This window comes from Stylophora pistillata, chromosome 3, assembly GCF_964205215.1.
Source record: "Stylophora pistillata chromosome 3, jaStyPist1.2, whole genome shotgun sequence".
Taxonomy (NCBI): Eukaryota; Metazoa; Cnidaria; class Anthozoa; order Scleractinia; family Pocilloporidae; genus Stylophora; species Stylophora pistillata.
Genome location: NC_142521.1, coordinates 34166475 through 34181821, shown reverse-complemented (window position 1 = coordinate 34181821; position 15347 = coordinate 34166475). Strand labels below are relative to the sequence as shown.

Genomic DNA, 15347 nt, shown 5'->3' with positions numbered 1-15347 from the left:
TTAGGTGGATTGTAGTCGTGCGGTCGTTGAATTGGTGACCCTTTATAATGGATTTCATCTAATCCTCTCTACCACAAGAGCATTATATATTTTGGACTAAAGGGGTGGTGATCAGGACGGTCATATACGTGCAAAGAATAGAGGACAGCATCTGTCTTAATTATTTCATCCTTTCACGCCAATGAGTGATCAATATTGTTTTCGGAGAAAGATGAAACATGCGACGGTAGATTGTTATTCGGTGTTTATTGACATCTTTCGTCCTGAAAGGGAGCTTGTGTAAAATTACATAGTAACGAGAAGAGTAATGCTAATTGTCAGATTACACTAGAATTGATACATTGATGGATCTTGAACTGCGAATTCAGGCTACATCTCTGTAAATTTCTCATCTGAAAACTCATACTCGTCTATAGGGTAAGTCATCTATTAAAAATCAAGATATACTACATATGTGAAAGTGTGAATAGGACAAGCAATTTTAAGCGTTGCGTTTACGAAAATGGTGAACGGTAAGAATGACCTCTGAAATTGCTCACTCACCATTAATTCCCCAATCAATCCAACAGGGAAATATAAACAATGTCTTGCTCACGGTTAATGCAAATGATTTTGTTTTAGTACACAAACAGCCAAATCCAAGAAGGTCAATTTTTTGCCGTTTACCGTACATGTTTTGCTTAACTTCTCCTACATCGTCATGAGAACTTAAACTATTTTTACGGTATCTACAATGAAAAAAGGCAGTTGCTTTGTAAGTCCTTTTTAGTTCGTTAACTAAAAGAAACTAGTGAAACAAATCAAAGCCGGTGCAGTCAACTATCAAAAGTTGTTTTTACAAAATCAACTAGTGTTGACAGTTCACTCTTTGCTCTTATGGATGGTACACAAAGTCGTAAGTTTTTTTCTGAAAAAAAAAAGGAAGAATAATAGATTTGTTAAAATCTGTGAGTATGCTATCTGGATAAACTGGTTCAGTCTATTTTGATGCATATTTTTAATCAAATTATTTAGGTTTGGGTATAACAACGTATAAAGATTAGCCTCAGTAACATGAAATATTTTTTTAGCAATTAGTGGAGTCTCAAGGTAAACATGGAGTAATAACATTTCTTGGCTTAGAATTACATTCTAGTTCTCAACTGCTCTATCTTTGCAGGTGTGACTGCCTTTGTGGTACGTATCGTTGAGACAATTACCAACTAATAGGATTAACGCCGCAGACCGTAAAGTTAGTTCGCATATTCTCGATACTGCTCCTTATACACTTCCCATGGTACTGAAAAAGAGAACTTGTTTAATTCTGAAGATTTCCTTTATTCTCACAGTGGACTTAATGTTTGATTCAGGGACGATGCTGTGGGCGGAAACTAGCTGCTATTCTCTCTTAGGGGTTATGATGTTCAAGAAGACCCCTTTATAACCATGACTTTATGGGAGGTTTATATTGAAGCACTGAAAAATGCTTCGTTTTTTTTGTTTGTTTGTTTTGTTGTCGTTTCTGATTTAACTACCTTTTCTCTCTCTTCTTCGTCCTTTTTGCCCTTGTGGAAGTCCCACATCTGCAAAGAAAACATCGAAAATATAGTTTGATTTGGTGTGTTACCCTCAACATTCACTACTATCTGTGGCTTGGACTGGGGAGGCTCCTTAATTCTGGCCAAATGCTTCATGTGAGTTATACGTTGCCGTTTCCGTAACAAAAAGGTTTTCACATGACAGGGTTGTTAGCTCTGTGCAAAACCCAAAAGCCCGGGGGTTACCCACCGATCTGAAGGAGCACGTTGCTGCCATACATGCCATGATTTGGCTACGAGATTAGATACCAACATAAAAATTCAAAAAAGTACTTTGTTGTCCAACTCACTGATATCTAGTGACAAGAACTTAAATAGATGCATCCCGGATTACTTCTCCTCTCGATTGTGCGTTTCAACGTCTTTTGTGCGCCATTTGGGAAGCAGAGAGACAAAGGGAACAGAATAACCTTGACTAGCGTCAAGATAAATAATGATACTTACTTCCTGGTTGCGGACACAGTAAAAAAGTAGAACCAGTAAGCCCTTCAAAGTAAGTAAAATATAAAGTAAAATAAAATATAAGGTAAAAAATAAGTAGAATATCTGGATTTATTATCGTAGTAGAAAACAAATTACGTGTACTCTTGTGTTGAATAGCTTTCTAACTGACAAGAACACTGTATTGCGATGTCCATCAATGATAAAATTGAAATGTTTGAAACAGTGAAGCAGTCCTCTTCATAATAAACGGGAGAACATTGAATTCAGTAATAGTTGATGTCTAACTGTGCAACCACATAACGGGCAGTCAACCCGGCATTTCATCAGGGATAGTTTCCCCTTGATTCAATACTTTTATCATTTTGGTTATTTGATGTTTCTTTGGTTGTCTGAGACAAATTAAAAGTAAACCTTTAGCCAAGCGTGTGGGAACGTTGTAGCCTGCAGCGCAAGCGTATTTTCTGCGAGCGAGTATTCAGTATTTTCGTAACAAAAAATGGTCGCCATCATTGATTTAAAAGGCAGCGGAAGATTGGGTAGAGAAAGAAATTTGTAATAAGGGGGTGAGTGACTGTCAATTATTTCTCCTTACATTTTCAATTCAAATTGAAGCAGAAAAGTGAAGAGAAAAAGGAAAAATATCAATTGAGGGATTATTAGTTGATCAAATACCAGATTCTCCAAAGTAACATCATGAAAATGGCGGACTTTAAGAATAAACAATAATGAGATCTAGGGAATGGAACGGCTATTAAGAGAAGAGATTGAGACGATTATCCATCGCTCCTACCTGGAATGTGTAGAAAACAATGAAGACGTAATGGAAGATCTTCTTGTCCGTGTTGTTCATAGCCAAGATACCAAAAAGCCACGTCATCACAATCACCATCATTAACACTAATGACGTCATCATCCGACCCCTGCATCGCGTTTGACAATAATTAGTTCTTTAAAAACTTACTTAATATTGCTTTCATTGGCTACTCTGGTTACTCTCATAAGGTTGGATAATAGCTTGTGATAGGTCTTTGTGGCTTACCTGGCTTGTTCGATTCTGATGTCATCCGGATCATCTTCCCAGTAAGCGATCTCCTTCGCGATAAACGCACGGGCGGCAAGATTCAACTTAAAAAAAAGATTATCAAATAAGTGGAAGTTGATTGAAAGCCTTCCGAGAGGCTTCCGAGAACATGATAAGTCAATGAGTCAGCAGCTGGTTATTGTGATTGTTGCTAATGCTAACGAAATATTCTTTTAGGATTTAACTATGCAGTGATCGAAAGATAATCCAATTTAATATTATCATTATTATTAACACATCCATAGAAGTCAAACTCATATCTTACGAGTAGGCCCTAGTTTTCAGAGCCTAAATAAGCGTGTTTCTTCGCCTTTGAGAAATTTCCAGGCTTTGAGCAACACGAACCGCCGGGAGGTCTGCAGCACTGCCACCACTGATAATTATTAGTGCCAGGCCCCCCGGCAAACCTCTCACCAACTTGTCTCTAATCTCGCCGAAGGCGGAGATTCGCTCTTCCTGTTGCACTGATAATGATGGGCTGCAAGATATTAAACTCACCACTAGAAGAATCAACACTTGTGTTCCAAAAAACCACGCCTCACCTCCGCGAATAGACATCCAACAACTACAAAGGGTGAAATAAAGATTAGACGGGCGCCCGAGTCTTTCAAATACTTCCGGTCAGTGCATTTGTGCTCATGGAGCGGATTTCTTCGTTCTTATCTTGGAGTCCATCCCATGGTAGTTTCAAAGAAAAGAAAAAAAGCAGACTGTGCGCGGTGCATTTTATTATATCTGACGAGGTTCTACGCTGGTCGCAATCGTGATGGTCATCGTGTTCCTAGTCTTAAACGTTTATATCATTGGTGTTCAAGTTAGCGATAGGCGAGATGCTAAATCTGCAAATTGTAATTGTCATTCTCATTAAGTCTAATTTGAAAATTCCTTTAAACCATCAATCAGCAAGTACAATTGAAAGAACTTACAACTCACTCCTCCCTGGCACACCAAAGTGAGGGTAGGCGAAGTCTGCGCATGCGCTTGCAAAGGCTACAGGTACTCCTGAAAGAACAAGGATTTCGAAAGCAAACGGTTTTTTAAGATCAGTCATGCCGCAGTGTAACCAACCGATGCTGATGGCTTATGACTTTATTCTCTTGAAAGATATTCTATAACTCTTGGTCTTTCGAAGTAAGATTTCGATTTCTGTAGATCTAAAGACACCTAATTCGTCGGATTTCTCGTGAACTCTCCCAAAAATTCCATCCAAACGCCTTTAATCACCGAAAAACGATGAAGATATAACAAAGCAGATAACAACTCAGTCAGTATGTTGTTCAGATTTGTTATCGTGTTAAAAATTGCATCCAAATTGAAAGGTTTAGTCACAGGGTTAAAAAATGAAGAAAATTGAAGGATTCTGTGTAGAACCCTGTAATGAGCTTTTTCAGTCAAAAATCCAATTAACATTTTAATAACTTACCCCATCTCACAGCGAAACATTTTAACAACTCACCCCATCCCACAGCGAAATAAAACACGATGGGTACAGTGTTTTTCTCGTTGAACAGCGGCTTGAGTGTGGAGTAGTAGTACATTGCTTCCATCAGTAACCAAGACAGAGCTGCCAGCTCAAAAAAGTGCACGAAAGGATTGACCACGTCACATGTTTTGGGATTGGCGAAATACTATAAGGAGAGTTGCAACGACATTATTTGGTAAAAAGTATGTCGGCATGCTCGGAAAACGAAAAAACGCATCAGTGCGAATGGGGCCTTGGGGTCCACAAGTCATTAAACGAAGGAAGTTCAGTCGTCGCCAGTCATTATTTGTCAACGTGGGGAGATGGGAGGAGGAGAATTTTTGGGAGGATTACAGTTTTCAGTGGACCATTTGTAGCCAACAGAGGATGAAGAGAGGACTATAGAAAGTTGATTGCCAATGAGGGGAATACTTAACAATTATTCCACTCGCACGCGTTGGATATGAGATGATAGATAGCCAACGAGGCGCGTAGCGCTGAGTTGGCTATAATCATCTCATGTCCAACAAGCACGAGTGGAATAATTGTTTTATTTAAAACGCCCCCAAGATATTAGACAAATCTTACCAAATCTTAAATTTTTTCGCTCCCTTTTAATTTTAAGCTGACGTGTATGCTTACCATATTTGTAGTTTATGGTATATTGGCTCATATACCATAATGGCTAAGCTGATAAAAAGTCTTGAATTGCATTATACAATGATCCAGTTTTTAATCATTCAAATTAAACCTTAAGGGGTTCAGATGATTTTATCATGACGTTAACAAACACCTCTAAACCCTTTCCTTCGAGGGAGTAATGATCGGTTTCTTAGCGCGGAGAGGATTGGAGTCAAATTGTGCTCACCGAGTTATGGCCGGTAGATAAACCAATGAAGAAAACCAGCTGACTGAGCAAAAGAGACACGTCAATGTTAAGAGCAATGCGCATGTTGTCCCTCTGATGATAGCTGAAGTAAAGAATTGCATATCCAATGAGCAGTGAAGCAATGTAAGAATGAAATCACCGTCTATTTTACACAAGTTTACTTTTTAATCTTCCTTTCTTTGGTTTTGCTTTTTCTGTTCGGATCATTAAGTTTTCCCCTTGATTATGAGCATATTTCTTGACGAGGCAAATCCAAAATTCTGAAGTGATAGCTTTAGTGCTATTTATTTCTGCTAGTTAAGGTTGCAAAGCATTTTATGCTTGTATTTAAGGGCCTGTATCAGTTTCCATATCCATTATCGTAGGTATTGGATACGACCTTTGTTAAGACTGGGCGGTAATTTAAAAGAAGAAATGAAACTCTTCTTGACCCTTATTGAGTTTCCTATAAGCTGGTCACGCAACACAGTATTTGGTGCTTTTTCCATGTGATAATGGTATTAATGCTTTCTGAAAAAACAGCAGTGTCACGAAAAACTTTCTTACTTGATAACAATGGCGACAATAGCGCAGATCAGCAAAGCAAGCAAGGAGAATGATCCTAATACAGTAGCCACAGTAACGACCATTTTGCGATCCGCGTCATCCACCTAAGAAGATGAATACATGACAAAAAAATTACTTCGCAGCTATTAGCACAGCTTTCAAATTATCGCTTCACACTGATGCAAAAATAAAACCAAATATCCACTGTCCCTCCGGCAATTCAATTATGAAAACAACAACAATCCCCGAAATGCAGAATCCCAGTGGAGTTTTAAAGAAACCTCCCCTCTTTTAACAAATAGCGCTCAAAATGTTGCGAATGTACTTCTCAATGAAAATTTGCCTCACTATACGATTTGCTTTTTTTTTTATTGTTTTCCAAGAAGGTTCTAGCAGTCACTTCGAATTTCCCGCGGCCGCCATCTTGAATAGTGCGCAATGCACTCTGGAACGATGACTGGTAATGGTTGCTCGGAGCTCGCGGTGTAGTTTTTCCCTTTTGTTGATGCTATATTGCCGTCGTTTAAAGAAAGTTTTGGTGAATATGTCACAGATCCTCCCCATTAAAAAAAACACATTTGGAAAGTTTCGAGCGCTATTTATAAAAGAGTCGAGGTTCGAAATTCCCTTTCGGTTGAAAACAAGGTTGAAGGTTCACCATGGCACTTTCTTCCATGTCCCATAACTTGATTGCCGTAATCGTGCAACCGAACATCATACTGATTGCACTAATTCATCGCATAAATGCAACTTAATGCAAGCGGTATGGTTCACAGGAGAAGTGCACCAAACTGTCGAATTGCGATAAAACGTGTATCTCAGAACAGACGTTCAAGTTGTCCCTTTGCTTTTAAACGAGAATAGCGCGCGTGGTCTTTTTCAGCATTGCAGGAGGTTTAAAAGTGGCTCTAGTTGGGATCAATGACCAGTTTTACCAGTTTAACAGTTACCTTGAAGATTCGAACAGCCCAAGTGACGGTACGATCAAACCCTCTTTACATTGTATTAAACCACTAACCTTCTCATTTACACTCATTACCAGCGCGAATGTTGAAAAATGCGTGCATTCACAGACGGTTTCTGATTTGCTGGTTTTTCCAACTTTACAACCATCATTGGACCACGCTTTGAGACTAAAATAAAGAAGGTGAAATATTTTTATGTCAAAGGTTCAAGACTCAAAACTCTTCAGCACCACATTATGTTATAAACTTCGACTTTAGTTTTCCTTTAGTAACAAGCTATGGCGGAAACATTGACGTTTCAGCTAACAGTCATCTTTCATAATGGTGGAGAAAAATCGTTTTCGACTGCCGCATTACGACTAGGACAATATATCTTTTTTTAATTCTTTCCCACCCCTACTCACTGGATAACTTGTATGCCTTAGAGAGGATCCGCCGTCAATTGACTGATAACGTTTTTCTTCGCATATAAAAGGCAACAACAGCGTTCATTTGAGCGAACTCTCATAGATTACGACATGAAATATTACGTTATAAAAAGCACTCATTCCTCTTACCTTCTATTCCAGTAAACGCATTTTGGATCAAAATGATCTTCAGTGATCTGTAGAAAATAAAGATTTAGGTCGAGTTCCATAAAATGTATGAAGTTAACCTCAACGAAATGTTCATAAATCACAGGATCTATTTGATCCTACCAACCATACGTTCTGATTGGGACTTTCTCTTGTAGTGTCCTAATTCTTACTTTGGCGCGATTTATTTAAGGAAAATGAAAAACTCAGTTAAACGACATAAAGAAAAAAAGCTGACATGTTATTTAGAAGACATCCTTAAGCAATAAATGCTGGCATGCAGTGTCTGGGTGGCGAGCAGGCGCTGGCCAAAATCACTCCTGCCCGGCAGGCTCGGTAAATGCTAGAAGTGCATGACCACAGTTAGGGTAGAGTATATTAGTATATACTAAAACAGTAGATAGCGTTGAAGGCGCGCTCTGATTGGCTAGTCAAACTCCGAATATCCTTTGCTATTTACCTCCGAGCAACTCGGGAAAAAATGGCGCCCCGTTTGCATCCGTGACAAGCGAAGAAATCACTCAAATTAACGACGGTGGTGTATATTGTCTCACTGTTTTAGTATATACTAAAACAACTATTCACCGAAGTGGAGGTGGTTAGTGGTGGATATTTACCGAGCTGCGAAGCGGCTCGGTAAATATCCACCACTAACCACCTCCACTTCGGTGAATAGTTGTTAACTGTTCTTGTAAATCCTTTACCACACATTGACGTATCGATGTTTTATTGAAAGAGCTTACATGAAGATGTTGCAGCGTGATCAAGACTGGTTTTGTCATTGGTCCACGCAGCATTCTACTTTTGTCTTTATGAAGAAATTTCGCGGACAGCAAGTTGCTGTTGATTCGTCTCTTTGGAACTTTCTTTCGGGTCATGAGTTTGTCACCAATCACGTACAGTTCAGACATAGCTGAACCTGGAATATGGCTACAAACCGAAAATAGATGACTTTATTTAATGGAGCTTCTTCACGATATCTAAATTTGGTGTTAAGGAGGGGCTAGGGGAGTTGGGAGTGACGTACAAAACTTACATGTATTCAACTAAATATTAGCGCGATAAAATGAAAAAAAAAAGAAAAAATTCCAAGAATCAAGAAGAAACAAGGATACAGCTTGTAATGGAGAAAATGAAAACAGATTGCCAATACAAATCAAACTTTTAAAATTAAAGCATTTTCCATTTCATAAGGAAGTAGAACGTAGCAGCAATAAAAGGCGATGGAACCCAGTTTAACCGATCATATAGATTATCAATCCAATGCTCAACAAGCCTGTGTAACAAAAAAAGTAAGCTTACTTGTCCTGCCAAGCCATCATGTCTTTATCCAGATATGATCCTCCCATGACATCTGGTAAAATGGCGACAGAATACATGACATCCCCTGTACAGAAAATAAGATCTATTAGAGCATGTGAAATGCAATGCCTGAATTTCGGTAGTCCGGTCAGAAATTGCCTTTGTTGGAACATGCTTTGTACTGTTACATGTAAATATTTCTTCAGACTCACCGAAGAAAAGTAAAGAAAATGTAATATCTTATTGCTCATGCACAAATTTTGGTCTTTTGCCAATCTTTCGTGGGAAACCAATTCGTCACGTAGAATAACTGACGCAAAATAATTCTCAAAGTAAAATTCTGTTGAAGATTGCAGTAGCTCCAAAGTTATGAGCCCACAAAGAGGAGAAGAACCTGGAATCTTGAAAAGTGGCCGAGGCAACCGGATTTCTCGCTCAGAAAACTTGGTTGGGAAAACATTGTTTAAGACTCTAGATCTGTTTTTAATGCTCTTTGGTTGAGTGAATTGATCAAAATAGAATAACATAATGCTTTTAATATATTTAAATAACACTGTTTTCGCCGTCCCTTTCTCTTCTAGCGTTTTTACCGGATAGAGGAAGCTCTTCCAATGGGAAAGCAACCGAATCACCCATAGCCTTCCACTTGTCAGTGAATTCTGGGTGAGAGTAGCTGGGAAATATGAGTGCAGGTTTCTCGGTGCTGTTTTTCTTTTCTCCACAGTTAAAAAGACCGACCTCCATAGCTGAAAGCAAAAAATAAATCAATTAATTATTATTTTGTGCTGGTAGATATATCATGGACGCATTTCCTTTGCTTATCCTTTACAGCTGGCTCGTTCGAAATTAAATGAAGGGCATCTCGAATAGCTTCCTCAATACAACAGCATGATACGACTGCCACGCTGTTGTTGAAAAACAATCGATGATCACATGATATCAAATAACCAATTTGATAGGTCAGTTCACACATGAACGGAGAAACAGCTTCAACAGTAGGGTGGTTACAGGCTCAGTATTTTATCGCACTCCTCTTCTCGCATGTGACTCGCGCTTCTGGAGGCTCCAACACGCTCTTGCTCGTTGTCTTGAGCGTAAATAAAAAAACAAAAGGTCCGCAATGCGTATTTTAAACCGCTCCTTTACTCCTTTACGGAACTAGATCAACAGTGATGACATATAGCAATGTCATTAAGAGAATTTTCTACTTGTTAAGTATTAAGAAGTATATCTAGATTTTTTTCTCAAGGTCTCAGGGGCTGAGATCCTTACCCATATTATCCGTGATGATTACTTCAGTCTTGTTTACATCATTAGCCTTTATTGTCTTTGCGAGGGACATTCCCAGGTCCATGACATGTTCTGGGACGTCCATGTTTGGAAAAGAAAAATTTTCTGGCTTGTCCTAAAAAAAGCAGAAAGGGGAGAGTCGCAAAATCCTTCCCTTCCAAATTAATTGGATGATTTTACGAATGTAGCTCCCATTGCTTGCCTATATTCGTACGTAAGCATCCGAGAAATCTACCATGCGCTCATTAAAGGAGAACTGTCCTATTCGCACTAGCACATTTTTTGTTACCGTAAATTGTCCTTGTTGGACGCTCTAAGCTCGAAACAGTCGGTAAGTTTTGTTGTGTTTCATGTGCATTGTAACTTCGCTTGCTAAAGTGCACTTTCTGTCCGCAGAAAACCTACCTTATTGGTTCGATTATGGAAACATTTGTGAAAATAAATGGTTGAGTTTTTGAATTCAAAGCAAAATCTTATGTGTTTCTGCGAAATACGTAATAACGAAGTTGTTGTTGTAGAAATGAACGGCAGCTATGTATTGATCCTTTGAACTTTTAAAATTTTCTTGTGATATTTTAAGCGAATCTTAAACTTAAATAACGAGGAGTTGGCCAAAGCATGGCGGGCATCTCCCAATAGTGTCAGTCAAGTTAAAAGAAGATTTATTCCTATAGGGAATAGATTATTTCATGCAGCTAGCAACGCCAGTTAATGTTTAAGAAATGTATGAAAGCGATCCTCGCAGTAATGAACACTTCTTAAGTAGTAATGAAAATAAGGTCTGAAGAAAATTCAGACCTCTGCGATACCGGTGCAGTGCTCTACCAACTGAGCTAGAGCACTGCACCGGCATCGCAGAGGTCATGGATTCAATTCCCGTTGAGGCCAGAATTTTTTTCAGGCCCTATTTTCACTAATGCTTAAGTAGTTTTCATTACTGCGAGGATCGCTTTCATACATTTCTTAAATAACCGCGGTAGAGAAATATGATTTTCATATATTCAAATTCATTAGTTGATATTTAATTAGTTAGGGTCAGTCTACATACGGAACTCTTAGTTATGAGGGCTTAAATCCATGCAGACCAGGTTTCGGTCCTCTAATTTTCCAGCTTCAGATCTGAAACGTTTTCCTACCCACTTCCCTCCCGTGGTAGTGTGTTTGTGTAGGGGTATCATCGGGTTCACGAGGCATGCAGTTTTGCCTTCACCTTTGCTAGAAATAAATCACATTTCTAGACAATGTAATTTAGTTGAGGTGTTAGCAAATAAACGGCGCTAGGGTTGTGGCCAAAACGTAGCAAAATCTTGATCTCATTTACATAACAAACAGAGCTAAGCCTTGGCAATGCGCTCTATTAGTTAAAATTACTTTTTCATTGGTGTCACTCTCCAAATATAGCTTTGAAACAAACAGGAGAGTGGTAAAAATAATCATTCTTTGTTTCAGCTGGTTTTTGATCAATTAGTTCGTTATTTATTCAAAAGTAAGAGCACGTTACCTTCATACAGTTAGAAACGGCCATCATCTGATCCTAAAAGAAGAATTAAATTAAAAAAAAATCCAGTTTTATTTACGTTCCAAACAAAGATGGGTTTGGATGGCAGATCTGTACGTGCCCGCTTTTTATGCAAATCAGTCCTTCCCCGATCGCAGTTTCGGTTAAATCATATCAAACCGGAAGTGACACTCACATCTTCACTGTAGCCTAAATTAAAAGCCTCTGTGCTTCTCGACTGTGTAAGGTTTTAAGGTTCTATGGTAATGGGTTTCTCGAGTCTAGCTTCAACAGAACATATAATGTAATTTGAACAGAGTCTCTTTCTGGAGTGGAAATGTCTTCAACAGTGTTTTAGCAGGTTTGGTGCGCGCTCTTTAATATCATTACGAACCCTATATATCTTTTAAAGTTACACGTACACACAAACGAAGCACCGACCTATTTCTCCCTTCCTGAGTTCTTAATGCTAATTTGTCTCAAAACAAATTCTCCTTTTCATTCTCATCAAAAATTTCCCGCCCGCCTTATGTAAGAAATCTTGGAAACCTATGCACGTGTTTGTTAACCTACCTTTACGCACTTTGGATCCTGACATACGGGGTTATTCCAGTTGACATTCATACAGCCCAGCTTGGGGGCAGCTGAAATTTTAGTGGTATGGTAATTAATTAAACAAAATAACGTCTCAGTTGTGCGTATAATTACTGGTAAATTTTTCACGGTTGACTACGACGCATGTAACTGTTACAAAATTAATAGAGCTACGCCAAGTGCACAGGTAGAGTTAAGATAAGATAAGATAAAAACTTTATTAACGGGTCGGGTAGTTCTAGCTTACATTTACGTAAACTATTTGTGGACACCTTACTAATGGTGAATTAAAAGTCAAGAATTATGATTAAAATCCTAAATCCTATAAGTCCCTCACTGTAGGATGCTTAATTAACTAGAGGTTTCAATTTACGTCAGTTCAGTTCTCTAGGTTGTGAACGATATATTCCAGTTGTAACACTGCATTCGATGCAAGATGTCACACTGATAACATTTATTCCATCTACGGAAAAACAAGCTGACTTTTACCTCCCAAAATATTAAACTAAAATACACTCGTGAACATAGCTATGTAATTGAGTAGATGGAGAATTAAATTCGACTTTAAAGATAAACAAAATTGAATTTACACAGAGCGTAGAGAAGTACCTGTTGCAGGTGCATTTACAGTCTGCGAAGTTTGCTGCGAGTCAGCGGTTGCCGACGGTTGAATATTATTTCCAGATATATTGCCAAATATGGATGTGCTCATTTCCAGTGTCACTGTTCCAGAAACAGCTGTACTTTCCGACGAAGCACTGGGTGGGACATCTGCGCTAGCTGAAGCACTTGCTGTCGTGTTTGATATTACAGTGCTCTCTGAAAATCAGACAATCGTTACAATTGTGCGACAAAGTATCATTTTTCCTCACAAGCCATTTGGCTTCGGCAGTTGTACAAAGCTCGAGTAGCTACGCAGAAAGAAATGGAAAGAGTTACCCAATACTGTGAGTACTCAAAATTCACTCACCGACTCCTATACAGCGTTATAAGTCAATACTAGAATTTATATCGAATGAAATGAAAGATTAAAACATTTGACTTCAAATTAACAAAATGATTTATTAACCAATTTTGCCGGGTTGAAAAATGATCTTTAAGGGCATTTTCTGACTTCTTTCAATTTAGTTTTTCAATCTTACACTACATTGTAGATACAGGGAAAATTTCTTCAGCATATCTCTTCAAACATGATTAAGAAAATGAGAGCCCATCAGGTACTCATTTTATCGCATAAATGTTTAGATAAGCCTCTAAATTTAGCCTAAGCATTCTAGGTCTCTTAAAACAAAAAATCCTTCTGCGTGGACAGGCCCAGTTTAATGGCTTTACATACGTTCAGAATGCTGAAAGTGTTCTGAAGTTTTTGGGTTTGTGGCTGCTTACGATCCCTTTTCCAATGAATAAAAATTTGTCAACATCTGTTATCATTGAGTTCAAGTTTGATGCCAACCATTTTAAATATTGCATTCCAACTAAGACCAGGACTTGTAAAATAATGACAAGGATCTGAACTTTGTAATAATTATTGCAAACATGTCTTTCTGAAATTTTCAAACACTGCATCAGCCAACAACAACACATCACTTTGCAGATCTATACAAATCGTGATATTCACCCATATTTTTCAATTTGAATGTCTTTCAAACATTTCCTTTCTCGAGAGACGAGGTTTTATCTCTTTTTCTGAGCGAAACTCTCTTTCATAATTCAGGTTTGATTGCAACTTGGGAATATTACTTTGATATCAGTTTAGTTTTAGCCGGGGATATTCAGTCACGTGATGCTTTAAGAGCAATAAGAAGAAAAAGGATCGAGATTGATTTTGAATACAGAATGAACCACTCTAAAAGAAACCTTGTACCGTCGTGTTACCACACACTGTGTATCGTGGCACTGCAACTTTGTCACCGACTCAAACATATAAGTGTACTCATTTTTTTTTGTGTGTGTGTGTACGACTACTAAATCGGACTGCCAGCCCACTCATTTTATTTATCTTGATAGTATCATTGCCACTATGATGGTTCTTAGAGAGTCGATCAATAACGGCTCCTGTACGTATGTTTATACAACATGCATAACAATAGCATTACAATTACACTTTTTTTTTAGCTAGTTTTCATCTGGGGAATCTTGTGAAAACCCACGCAGTTTAACAATTTCTAGCCATTTCTGTGGTTAGAAAGTCAAATTGCTTTCAAATGAAGTGCAAAATCTCTTTTACATCTACAAGCTAGATCTCAAGGTCAAAATTTTTTAGCCACGATCCTCAGTCATTGACGATAAAGTCTTCCGCAAAGACCAACCGCAGTCCAATCGTAAATGATAAGTAAACCTTAGAATTACTCGGCAAATTTTTCGGGGCTGACCAAAAAGCGGAGTTGAAAAAAAAAAATTAGAGACTTTGAAATCTGTTAATTATTTTTCGATGTGCTATGAAACGTTTACGGAAAACGGAATAAACGCCTAGTCCCGCATGCATAAGAGCAAACTTTATTAACGGTTGGTTTTGCGGATAAATAATATGAGATAATGCTTCAAATGTGATGCTAACTTGATCGCCTAATTTCTGACTTTTCATATTCTTAACTTACCCGTGACGATCGTTGTGGTTCGGTTTTCAGCCGCAGAATAAACCTTTTCGGCCTACAGAGAAATATCAGATACGTGTAAGTCGACAGTCACACTTCGGACTCAGGAATCAGGTGAGAAATTCATAAAAATGAGCTCAAAAACAACAGTACCTCACGAAGGAAGAGGAAAAGGAATATAAATCTCCACATTTTCTTTAGTTGTTCACGCAATTTTTCTTCGTCTACGAAAAGAAAACCGAATTGTGCATAATTTCCTCGATTCTCGAGGACCTTCTGGTTTGCAAAACAAACACAAATATGCAAATTTTTTGTTACTTTAAATTATTAATCGTCTTAACTCAGTGTCCATGGTAATGAAGGAAAAACACTGGCTGTTAACTCGCATTCTCAAAGTTAATGAATCAGCTTGAAACAACTGAATCGAAATATTGAAACAATTTCCTAACAAAGCAAAAGCGAAGTCCGTCGACTTCAACATTTCCCTCGATCATTCTCAAAGGAGAAAATTTGACACGTTTATTTATGGC

At 38.2% G+C, this 15347-nt stretch overlaps 1 protein-coding gene across 1 annotated transcript; it reads right to left on the bottom strand.

Moving 5' to 3' along the window:
- Positions 1-229: 229 nt before the first annotated feature.
- On the bottom strand, positions 230-15124 carry LOC111331691 (adhesion G protein-coupled receptor L2). Its single transcript, XM_022936850.2, has 21 exons — positions 14971-15124; positions 14821-14872; positions 12833-13042; positions 12203-12273; positions 11633-11665; positions 10114-10246; positions 9432-9587; positions 8842-8926; positions 8283-8469; positions 7522-7568; positions 7018-7132; positions 6000-6103; positions 5433-5535; positions 4559-4730; positions 4029-4104; positions 3601-3667; positions 3061-3146; positions 2812-2941; positions 2022-2063; positions 1515-1562; positions 230-907 (listed from the first exon to the last, which is right to left on the bottom strand). The coding sequence occupies exons 1-21, from the start codon at positions 15007-15009 to the stop codon at positions 875-877; spliced, it is 1989 nt and encodes a 662-aa protein (XP_022792585.1). The 5' UTR covers positions 15010-15124; the 3' UTR covers positions 230-874.
- Between the last annotated feature and the right edge of the window lie 223 nt (positions 15125-15347).